The 12,414-nt window shown below is 33.6% G+C and overlaps 1 protein-coding gene across 5 annotated transcripts in view; it reads left to right on the forward strand.

The window, feature by feature from the left end:
- GRIK2 (glutamate ionotropic receptor kainate type subunit 2) overlaps window positions 1–12,414 on the forward strand; it is a 651,626-nt gene that overhangs the window by 383,390 nt on the left and 255,822 nt on the right. For all 5 annotated transcript variants that reach the window (XM_019831021.3, XM_019831024.3, XM_019831022.2 and 2 more), the window contains exons 7-8: window positions 3,315–3,458; window positions 5,876–5,983. In XM_019831021.3, coding sequence (XP_019686580.1) covers window positions 3,315–3,458; window positions 5,876–5,983 — 252 coding nt within the window. The remainder of the gene's footprint in view (window positions 1–3,314; window positions 3,459–5,875; window positions 5,984–12,414) is intronic.

A 12,414-nucleotide genomic window follows, 5' to 3' on the forward strand; every position in this document is an offset into this window, starting at 1 on the left:
TCCTCCTTCGCCACCATCTTCTGAGTGGGTCTCGAGTATTTACTGCTTTATTGAAAAATAATATGGATTAATGCATTCAAGTACTAATTGATATTTCATGTTGTAACTTCAAAAGCATTTACACTATTTTGCTTTATTAAATATAGAACTCTGAGCAAAAAAAAAAAAAAAAGAGAAAGATATGAACTCTGCATAGATTGTATGGATTTGAATCCATCTCCACCTCAACATGCTAGGAGCTTAGGCCAGTTACTTAACTGTTCCTTGACTTAATTTTCTACTTAATACAAACTCAGTGGATTTCAAGTGGATGATGGCTATGAGAATTAAAGGGAATGGTTTAAAGGGAATGCCTCATACATACTGAATACTAAATGAGTGTTAACTAATGCTATTACTAGTATAAGACACATTTTTAAGCATATGTATTCTTGTGAAAATAAGAAAAACATTTTTGAAACACTAGAGTTTTCTCACAACTTTACAAAGGTGAAAGAATTTGTGTACATATAGATTTGTAAGTAAGACAGTGAAGTTGAGTCTGACAGGATATCAGGTATATACGGAAAATATCTCATTATTACATAAAACAACCAATTTAAAAGTAGGACAACAATAAATAAGTAGAGAGTAGTTTCAGAAGTTCTGTGTATTACTTTATCATAAATCAGCATATTTTAAACTGGAAATTCAAGAAATAATTTGATTAGCAAATTAAGTACTTATACTTTTTTTCTCCAATATTTCTCTTATATTTAATAAATATTATCTTTCTTTTTAAAATTTCATTTATCTTTTATTTTTTTAATTTATTATTTATTATCTTTTATAATTACATTTAAAATCATAGATCTTAAATAGTTTTATTATCAGCTAGTGTGTCCTCTGATCTTAACACTGAAACTCGGTTGCAAAAACAGTTTTTGAACTCTTAAATTAGTAAAATACTTTCTCAGCATTGTCATTTTAGATAAGATTACTATTCTAAGACGTTCATATAAGTCATATAAGATCATGTAAGTCATATAAGATCACATAAGTAAATCATGGCAGGATGGTAGTAATATTGTATTGATGTTCTTTTAGTTACTTTTGTGGGAATAGATAAAAATTTTTATCTTAAGAATTATTGAATGGTATTCAGCAATCTTCTAATTTAAAAAAAACTGTAGAAAAATACATAAAAAGAAAACATTAAGTTCCATTAATTATTAACTTTCAAGAGTAATTATTGGTTTCATTTTGGTGTATTTTTTTTTTCTTTTTGATCTGCTGTTGTTGATGTAACATGTAATATGGTGGTTAAGAATACTAGCTATGAGCAGAGAGTCTGTTTGAATCTGGGTCTTTCCACTTAATAACTGTGTGACTTTGCCTAGTTACTTAACATCTCTCAAAGTTGGTTTTGTCAATTGATGAATGGGAACAATAGTGGTGCTTTTATTAAACCATTATTGTGAGAATTAAATAAATTAAATAGTACATAATGAAGTACATGAAGATGTATAATAGTTTATGCTGGACATACAGCTCTGTTATCATCAGTGTTTACACTTAGCATCATATCACATGCAATTTCTCATCTAATTGATTATTTTTCAAAACATAGTTTTTAGTTATATGTAATATCATTGTGATTTTATTGTGTTTCCTTAATTTGAACATTCAGTAGGTTTCCACTTTGTAAATAAAAATAAATCATGTATGTAGCTTTTGTCTTATCCTTGATATCCTTATGGGAAATTCCAGAAAGAAATTACTGGATTAAAAAGAGCATGGGTATTTTTAAGGCTTCTTTTGCAAGTTGCAAAATTGCCCTTTATCTTTGTAGTGTTTGAAAGTGTTCATTCCTCTCCACCTTTGTTAACGGTGATATATTTTTTTAAATTTATTTTATTTTAAAATCAAATGTGTCTTTCATGTTGTGGTAACTGTTTTTATGACCACCTGTGTGCTGTATAAGATATGTCCCCTGAATGTTACTTCAGGCCAAAGACAAATATCAGTCTAATCCTCAGGCTCATGATGTATGCCTGTATCAACTCCATGATTCTCTTTTCACTTTGCAGCCATCAGAGTATGCGAAAGTAGTCAGCTGGTATTTACAAAGTGAAGGTTATGAATCTGAGCTATATTCCCCAAAGATTTATGAACTATAAAATGGCATTATTATTATGTTCTGTCATTGCATTGTGCTCTTTAGCTGTCTTGCATTTTATGTGGTAAAGCTCCTTAGGATCCATTTGCATGAAAGCTACTGTGTGTACTCATTTTGTATTGTATTGTGGCAAACGCTATAATCTACGGGGTTCCTATCCATTTCGGAATTCATTTCACAGCTCACTAATTGTGTGAATGAGAAGAGGAAATATATGCTTTTATTCCGAAGCATGCCAAGCAGATGGCCCAAAGTTCATTTCTAGCAGTACTATCAGTGTGGCCCTCTTCTGTAGGTAGTGAGCCTGGCATCCATCCGTCAAACACAATGTGAGGCTCCATTTAACACAGCCGCTGACTGTCATGGAGCCTCTGGTTTGTTTCGACTTACAAACATTTTATTTTTTATCATCAGTTTCTAAAGTGGACAGTCATTTGAGCAGGTGCAAACACAGAATTCATATTCGTTTTACTTGAGAAGACAAAATGAACTTTTATTCATATGGAAATTTGGGGGAAAAGAAAACAGGACAGGGGATTAAGCTTAGTTTCTTAAAAAGGGATTAATACATGTATTGAGATTCAAAACAGTAGCATTCATTTCTGAGATTGAATCTTCTGAAAAATTAAATTGAAGAAAAGATCAGGGGTTATAACGAAGCTTTTTAGGTGACTCTCCTTTCAAATCTCTTTTGTTCTTCCTATACAAGAAAATTGTTTATTTACTTTTATATACAATATGTAATTTATTTAATCATTTAAAATGTTCCTAATTGCATTCATTGTATGTGTGTGTGTGTGTGTGTGTGTGTGTGTGTGTAGAGACAGAGTAAGACAGAGACAGAAGGGGTGGCAAAAAAATAAAATAATGAATGTCTTCACACATTTCCTACTTCAACAAAGATACTAGGACAATATGAAATTGGGTTATTACTTCAGGAAAGGGAGGATAGGTCAAATGTTCTAATGGAGCTGATATAGTAATAACAATACCTTATTTAAGAGAACCAGATCATTGGAAATACTGTTTTCTCACTTACATAAAGATAAACTGAGTATTTGTTTCTCTTACCTCTTCCTTCTTTCCCCTTCCAAACCTTCTGTCATGGGTTTCACATGTTGTATTGACTCCATATTTCCTTTTTCTTGACTTTCAGACTGACGCTGCTCTAATGTATGATGCTGTGCACGTGGTGTCTGTGGGCGTCCAACAGTTTCCCCAGATGACAGTCAGTTCCTTACAGTGTAATAGACACAAACCCTGGCGCTTTGGGACCCGTTTTATGAGCCTAATCAAAGAGGTATGTCAGGAGAAGCACATGTGCCTATTCTCTTTTGTCCTCAAGGTGAATGATTTGAGATTAGTTCAGTTTTCTTCACAGGTGAACTTTTATCTTTTAATTAAACTTACTTTCTTCCTCCGTACAAGCAAAATTAACAATTTTCAGCTCAGGTCATGATCTCACAGTTTGCGAGTTTGAGCCTGGCATTAGGCTCTGTGCTGACAGCTCAGAGCCTGGAGCCTGCTTTGGACTCTGTGTCCCCCTCTCTCTCTGCCCCTCCCCCATTTTCTCTCTCTCTCTCTCTCTCTCTCTCTCTCTCTCTCTCTGTCTCTGTCTCTGTCTCTGACTCTGTCTCTCTATCTCTCTCTCAAAAATAAATAAAAACATTAAAAAAAATTTTTTTAAAGAATCTCCAGTTCCTTGGCAAAGAATACCTATGAATTTTCCTTGTGTAATTTTTAACATATTCTCAGATAGGTGAAATGACACTCCCTGAAGAATATGTAGTTCATTTATTTGTTTCACATTCTACATTTACATCTGGTTTAAAACTGAACATCAGAGGGCTGCAAACATAGTGCACAGACTTGGCTAGTTGAAGAAATGCTTTCTGAATGCAGCATCTGAGTACTGAGATGTGTGTTCAACAGTCATATAAGAAACAGTTGTATGAAACTCACTATTATATTTATTGTAAGGTGTTGCTGAGGACCTTGTCCATTAAATCACACAGTGTGCCTCTTTATGAGGACCAACAGGAGACACTCCTCTCAGGTTTCACTGCCATGAAAAGTTGCTTCTCCTGGGCGGTTGGTATGTCTTAAAATATGGACCCTATGTATTGTGTTTAGGTCACATTTTCTTCATTGCTTTGGTCACTAGGAAGGTCAGAGTTAAATTTGTGATTCACTGTTATTAGTTGTGCATTTTCACCTGATGAGCGTTTCCTTATACTGACTTTATCCCAGATTTGTTTTACTATCCTACGCTTCTGCTTCTGTACTTTTTTAGTGTTCATTTATTTTTGAGAGAGAGAGAAGCAGAGTGTGAGCTGGGGAGGGGCAGGAAGAGAAGGAGACACAGAATCCAAAGCAGGTTCCAGGCTCCGAGCTGTCAACACAGAGCCCGACGCGGGGCTCGAACTCACAAACGGTTGCGAGATCATGACATGAGCCAAAGTCAGATGCTTAACTGACTGAGCCACCCAGGCGCCCCAGTACTTATTGCTCACAATGTCTATTTTTGTACTAATATGCATTTTTGTTAATCACCTGAGGTTATTATTTTTGGAAGATTTTGGGTTAACAATATTTTTTCTTCCTTATTGGAGACTGGTTAACACATGTTTAAACTCAGTGATGACATGTTGTAATATGTATGTAGATATGTATTGTAATATTTTCTGTTTTATTTGTAATTTATCAGCCTAAAACTGTTTTGGGATCCCTATACATAAGTATAGAAATACACGGAACCTAAGAAATGTAATAATGATATCCATTTGTAGTGCTTATTGAAATGTTACCTATAATCTATTTGGTTTTATTTGTTTGGATCTTGGTGTATATTCTTTCAAACATTTAACTGTAAGTATGCATTACTTAAAGTTTTCATATATAACTATTTTTCTAAACTATTTCTAAATAACAAATATGGAAAACATAAGTTTGTCTATGTAGCTAGCAGAATGAGAAAACTTTTTATATTAAAACTAAAGCTCAAAAATTTGTTTACCTGTGATGGGTGAACCCATTGTATAACTGGAAGATTTTATTTCCACTTCCTATTACATGGAAAGCTCTTTTTACATGAAGTGTAGCTAGATATGAAGTAATTTGGATATATTTCTCCCAGTCTCACTTAAGGGAAAATAAAGTAATAAGTTAATTATTCTAAGAGGAAAGTGCATAATTGAAGTTGTATAACATAGGTTTTCCTAAATTCATTTTCTTTCCTTGTAATAAAATAAGTTTATGTTCATATTAGTATGAATTTAGGAGTGGAATTTTATAATAGTAATTCTATTTGCAATCTCCAGTGAGACATTCACTGTCTCATTTATTATAATACGTAACTAAATTATTGTCAGTTTGCTGAAGGAAGTTTGCTATTTAAAACATTATCTTCAAATTTCTCATAAAAAGTTATACCTACAAAGGGCACTATTTAAAATGAAAAATTTGTAATAAATTCTGCATTGTGACTAAGATAATTTCTGTAGAAAAAAAAATCCTCTAAAGTTCAGAAGAGAAAAAAATGTTTTAAAAATTAGTAGTGATGTCAATTTAGGAGAAGAAAATAATGTTTGTTATTTTTTGTGTGAAAAAAATGTTTTATATTTCTTTCTTTCTTTCTTTCTTTTGTTCTTTCTTTCTTTCTTTCTTTCTCTCTTTCTTTCTTTCTTCCTTTACTAATCCATCTTTCTTTCCCTGTAGGCACATTGGGAAGGTCTCACAGGCAGAATAACTTTCAATAAAACCAATGGCTTGCGAACAGATTTTGATTTGGATGTGATCAGCCTGAAGGAAGAAGGTTTGGAAAAGGTACTTGAGTCATTCAACTTGTTTACTTTAATTATTAAATGAAACATATCTTACTGAAGAAATAGGGAAATATTCCCTCTCTTAGCCACATTTCATTGGCATTTAACTTTATTGAATAACTCTTAAGAATACATCTTCAATTTGTTATATTGAGTATAATAATGGAGACTTAGTATTCAAGGATAATGGGTGTCTTAAGACAATGAAATGTTTTATTTTCTCACCCAGGTTTTTCTTATACCATGAGATGCATATCATCTTTATTGACCTTAAGATTTAATACAGTAGTTAAAAAATATTTATACTTTTGCTTGCCTAGAGTTTCCTATTTAGAGCAGGTCATAAAAAAAGAATTAAATACAGAAGTATGTTTCCATAGCTGGGTCATATTCATGTGAAATGTCTGAATTCATGTACACAAAATAAATTAGGTATGAACATAAATACACAGAATCTTACTTGATTCTGTTTATAGGGATTGAGGTAAGTACAGACAAGGATTACAGAATTTGGGTATATGCTTACTATAAAATATAGTAGTGTAAGTTTGTTTATATTTGTAATGCTTTCTTATTATGATAGACCCTATAAAGGAAACATTAGAGAATCTTTCTGTAGGTTCTAATGTGGACTATAGACAGACTCTGAATATAATGGTTACCAGGTACATGTGATGATCAGTCATTCTGATAAGCTATACATGTTACCTTGAGATTTCAAAAATAATTTTGTACACTCCTCTGAAATTTGAAATTTTGTTTTGATTAATTACACACAATCTTTATCTTCACGGGGCTTTTTATTTAGAGTGATCAGATAACACATTTGTGAATAAATACAATGGAAAAGTGTTTCAAGCTTTAAAAGAGCGATGAAAGACTATTTCTGACAAAGGATATAATTAAGTATAGAGTCATAGTATATGAGGTACTTTGAACTAGGCTTTGAATAATGGAGAATTATTGATTGGTAGAGATTGAGTCATTGCAAAAAGAGATAATAACATGTGTAAAGACATAGCATAGTGTTTGATTTAACATGTGTATATGTATACGCACACTCAGTAGGATATAGAGCTAAAATGCTAGATTTAAGTCATAAAGTGAGCACCATGTTGAAGTGTTTGCAATGCATACAATACAAATTCAAAGGCCTATGAGATGCATTGGAAGATATTATAGTTTGAAATTATTTTAATATGAAGCCATGGAGTTAAAACTATTCTGAGAGTGGAAGTGAGAGATGAAGAAAGAGTAACAGAAGGCAGAAACTGAATCTTCATCAGTGTTGTTAGTTCAAGGAAGAGCAGAGCATTGGAACTATGATTGTAAGGAGTAATGGGGGAGCCAGGTGGTAAAGGTAGAAGGAGCCAATGATAAAAGCATAAATCAAAGATTGATGAAGAAATTAGTGGGGGAAATTGTCATTAGAGAGAAATTGGAAAAAAATCTGAGAAGGCACGTAAGGTACTGATATTGAGTGAAGGCAAGTTAAAGAGAAGGGGAATTAAAAGTTCAAATCAAAGGCTTCCCGTATCTTCAAAAATCATCAGCTAAAAGATGGTGGTGGGATTTAGATTGGTCAGATCTTAAGAATAATGGGAATTTTTTTGTAAATGCCATTCTGAGGGATTTGACTTTGAGTAGTAGGAGTAAATTGCTGCTAAGTAGCAAAATGTACTCATATTTCAACTTAGTAGAATGGTTAAGAAATCAAGGTGTGGATTCAGACAGAATTGGGCTCAAATCCTTGTTCTGCCATTAATATTTATGGACAAGTTTCTTAATCTCTCCAAAATAAAGTGTCTTCAACTACATCGGGGGGTGATGGCAGTAGCTAATTCAAGAAAACTAATGAGTCTTGCTGACTTTACTTTTACTTTGTCCTGAAAAATACAGTTACCAACCCATAGATGTAAAGACAGAGTTCCTACTTTGATAGAGTTCACAGTTTGGAAGGTTCAACAGATGTGATCCAAGAGTTTTAAATTACAATTACAATTCTGTCACAAGTGTGTGAACTTCACCCTTCTACCCAAGTTGTCTGTGCCAAATTCCTCATCTCAAAAATTGTAGAGTGCAAAGGGCTTCCCTCTGGGACAGACTGAAGTGAGAATATCATGGCCTCTGAAAGAACCTGTAAATACAATCTTTATAGGTGTTAAGGCTAGGAATTTAATTATTCTCAATTCTATTTTATCATGACTGGGTGAGGAAAATGAACAAAATAATGTGTAAAATGTTGGTTTTATCCATTACTTCTCCTCATGCCTACCACCTTTTCCTAGCTTTATCTTGGTAATCTTTGTCCAACACACTTCATTTATTCATTTGATTCTCTAACAAATATAGAGTGAACCTCTATTTTGTGCCCTCATGAAGGTTATACTCTAGTGAAGGAAATCTGCCAATTATAAATGGACTCACAAAAGTGTAATATAGGATTATGCAGTAATAAGTGTTAAAAATAAAGATGACTTTTTAATATGTCATGAAAATCATAGATTTTGGATCACTTTCTGAAAGGTGAACATTAGGACTGAAACAGTTAATAGGAAGAAGTCCATGCTTCTGATGTTAACAACTGTGGAGCAGATAAACCAGAAAGGAACAGGTTTGTTTCCAACAAACAGAGAAAGGTGAGGCATGTTTAAAGATCTGAGTTTGGGGTTGAAGTGTGACTATGAACACATCTTTTCCACTTACTGCCCAGAGATCAAATTGAATATTTTCCTTGGGACCGTGATTAGAACCCAGCCCATTTAGCCATTGTCTAAGACGGATCACTAATACTGCACACACAGCCCATTGCGTCTTTCCATACACGCTCTCCAGGCCATGGGAGTGCCTGGAGAATAAGAATAAGGGGGTTAGGGGACTGTAGGTGCCGTTCCAGATTTTGTCTACCTCAGGCAATAGGACAGTTTGTTTTCTTTAAGAACTTGGTATTCAACATTCAAGAATAGGAGAAGGAATATAAGAATAAGTAGTTTTCCCAGCTTGAATTCTTCTGGTCAGTTTGAAGAACATATTGCGTATTCTACTTCCAGAATATGCTTAGAATCCATCTATTTCTCTTCACATCTATCGTTGCAATCATAGCCAGGGTACCTTTCACCTGGACTTCTACATCGGAGCCCCAATAAGCCTCACTTTTCTACTCCCCCTTACAATTCATTCTTCACACAACAATAGCTGGAGCAGTGTCTTTAAAAGTAAATCGATCCATGTCATTGCTCTGTTTAAATCCTTTCACTTATTTCTACTGTATTCTGATTAAAATCCAAATATAATTTACAAAGTACTGCCTACCTCCCCTCTCAACTCTCATCACCATCTTAGATGTTTTTTATGCTTTAATTACACTGGCTTTTGTTCATTTTTTACACAGACACAAAGCTTTCTCTATTACTTTGGCAGTAGAGTTTTCCCAGCCTGGAAAACCAACCCCTAGCCCTTTGCCTGGCTAACTCTTACTCATCTTGGGCATGGGGGGGGGGGGGGGGCGCTGGTGTCACAGATTAAATCTTTCTTTCTTAGATAGATGTCCCATAAGCCTAAGCAATTTTAAGTTTTTCATAGCGCCCTGTACTTTTCCTTCCTGGCACATATTACAATGTGTTATTATGTATTTATGTGTACTTTTATGAAAAAAATGACCATGTTCCTAGCCAGTCCTATTAGATAGAAAAAAATTGCCCCCAGTCCCACTATTTACATATTCAAGGCCTAGCAAACTCTTTGGCACAAAGTATATCCTCAAGAAATATTGACTTGAATGAATGAAGGGTCACGGTCACCATGAGAATCATAAAAGGTACTTCACATAGAATGCTTATTCAAGTGTCTGGTGCAAAGTTGTTTTCCTATGGCACAGCATTATTTTTTTTTTTTTAGGTTTGCCCCACACCTACACAGTGAGAACAGAGAAACCCAGTAGTTAGTCAAAGGGCTGGGGTTATGAGTCAAGGCTTCAAGGGGTACAGGATTTTAGAGTATAGGAGAAGGGATCACTGAAGTCTGAGCTTATAAGGATGCACAATGCATCCCACATAGCAAAGTTTAATCTTGACATTCCAATTCTTATCAAAGAGTAAAAATAATGATTTATATAAGTTCCCCTTTTTCATCATATAAGTTTATGGTGTGGAAATAAACAAAGACCACTTAAATGAGAACAAACAGAAGTTATTCAGAGTTTCCTCTAGCCACCATCACTTGCATTTGGCAGAGATGCAAAGGTGGGCAGGTCAGTGGAAAAACTTTATCGTGGAAAAAGAGGCCTCAGATGTGCTCTGATTGGAGATTGTTGACATGAGGAAATGAGATGGGCTAATGAGAAGCAGGGCATTTAGGGTGATTGTTTTGGAGGGCATATTTGAGCTTCTCTGATTGATCCTGAGTTGGAATGGTGGCAAAAAATAGGGAAGCTGGGGGTTATTGAATACATTTTGACCATTTTGGGCTGATATCTTAGAGGTTGTGGTTGGCTTCCATGTTGTTTGCTCCAGAGGCTCAGGGTCAAGTTCTATTTTCATACATGGTCAAACTGTTGTCTATTTGTATATTCAGTCTGTCAGTGGAATTACTGAAGTTACTTGACAGAAGAGGAAGAAATAGAAAAAATAATAAGGTCAAGAAAAATCGACATTAGGAAAATAAAAATGTCTTCATAACTGACAATAAAATGAGGTTTTTTAGTTTATATTTTTTTGAATATGTAAGCAGGATATGATTTACCACTGGAAATGGTTTAACCTTACTTACCTAGTCCTTTGAAGCTTATCTATGTCCTTAGGAAAGGCCAGGTTCATTTGGAACAAAAGACCTTATTAAATGGCATAAGATGTTAAGAAATATTGACCTGTTCAATAGTCACAAGGACTCTATTTAGAGCAAAAACAATTGGAAGCTTTTACATAAGATAGGTTTGAATCGAGTTGATGACACTCCATGATAATAGTGCATTTCCATTGCACGGTGAGTTATCTAGAGACCATTTTGGGGAAAATAACCACTTATACTTAAAAAATTTTTTTCAAGAAACTACAATGCAATAATAAAATCACTTATACATCTGAAACTAGTATAACACTGTATATTAATTATACCTGAATTAAAAATAAATAAGTAAAATAATAATAAAATCAGTTAATCCTACCACATGGTTGAGTTTTCTTACTGAATGTGCTTTGTGACTACTATGTATGTTATGTGCTCTCCAAAAAAACCCCCCAAAATAAAAAAAAAAACAACTACAAAAAAGGCTCTATTCAAAAGAATTTTTATTGTACTAGAGAATACTAGCTTCCAAGTAGAGTGTTGAACTAAAATCATTCTTGTGTAACCCTCATGGCTTTTTTCCAGCGTCAAACTTTGCTATTTGTTTTGGTTATTTTGCTGATTGCCTCTTGAATGTAGTATTTATATTAAATGTTAAAATAGAACTTGGAGAACAGAATTTTCTGTCTTCTCAGTGGAAAGAGTCTAATCCTTATGAAAAATTGGCTTTGTGTATTAATTTTATATTAATTTTGAAAAAAACCATAAGGCTAAAACCAATGCATTTCTCTGGCCAGGTATGGTACTAAGGAGCCTGGAAATGTTTAGGACTATGAACAATAATACGGTGTTTGCCTCAGCATGTTTTTATAATAAAATCAGCTTCTAACTTGTATATCCTTAGGGGAAATTTTGAAAAAAACAAGTGGCTACAAAAGGTCATTTTATGAAATCTATGTTTGCCAATTTCTACAAAGTTAAGAATTTATATATATATATAATATATTATATATATAATATTTATAAATGTATAAATATACATATATTGTATATAATATATATAATATAAAGCAAGATAATCCATACTTGCAAACTTTTATAAAGTATAAAATTATCATATTTTACTTTCAAGTGAAGCTCCATTTCAACTTTTGACATCATTTTTTTCTGAATATTTACCGCTTGCATTTGGGCCCACTTGTAGAAACTGGTGTCAGTAATCCATAGGCTTCTTACTGAAAACTCAAATATTTTCACAATGTATGAAGAGGGTGAGAATTAGTAGTGAAACCCTGCCTGCCGAAATTTACAGGCCTAGATGTTCCAGGATCAGAACACGTTTCAAATTGCTTTTTGAAAAACTTTTTATAGAACATATATATTTTTAGAACAAGTGGTAATTTCTATGGAAGTCTTTACTATTGACCTTTCTCTTGCCTGTAGAATCCTGTACTCATTAACTCCCTATGAAAAGGTGTCTGAATGGAATTTACAGTCTTCAAAATTTATCTAAGTGTGAAAATCCACACTAGATAGGTGAGAACTATTTCTTTGATAGATTTCTAGATACCTGATGCATAGTAGTTTTTATCTTTCTCTCTTTGATGGCATTTGATACATATATCCTGGTTCCCATGACAACAGTGACCC

The sequence above is a fragment of the Felis catus genome, chromosome B2 (assembly GCF_018350175.1).
Source record: "Felis catus isolate Fca126 chromosome B2, F.catus_Fca126_mat1.0, whole genome shotgun sequence".
Lineage (NCBI taxonomy): Eukaryota > Metazoa > Chordata > Mammalia > Carnivora > Felidae > Felis > Felis catus.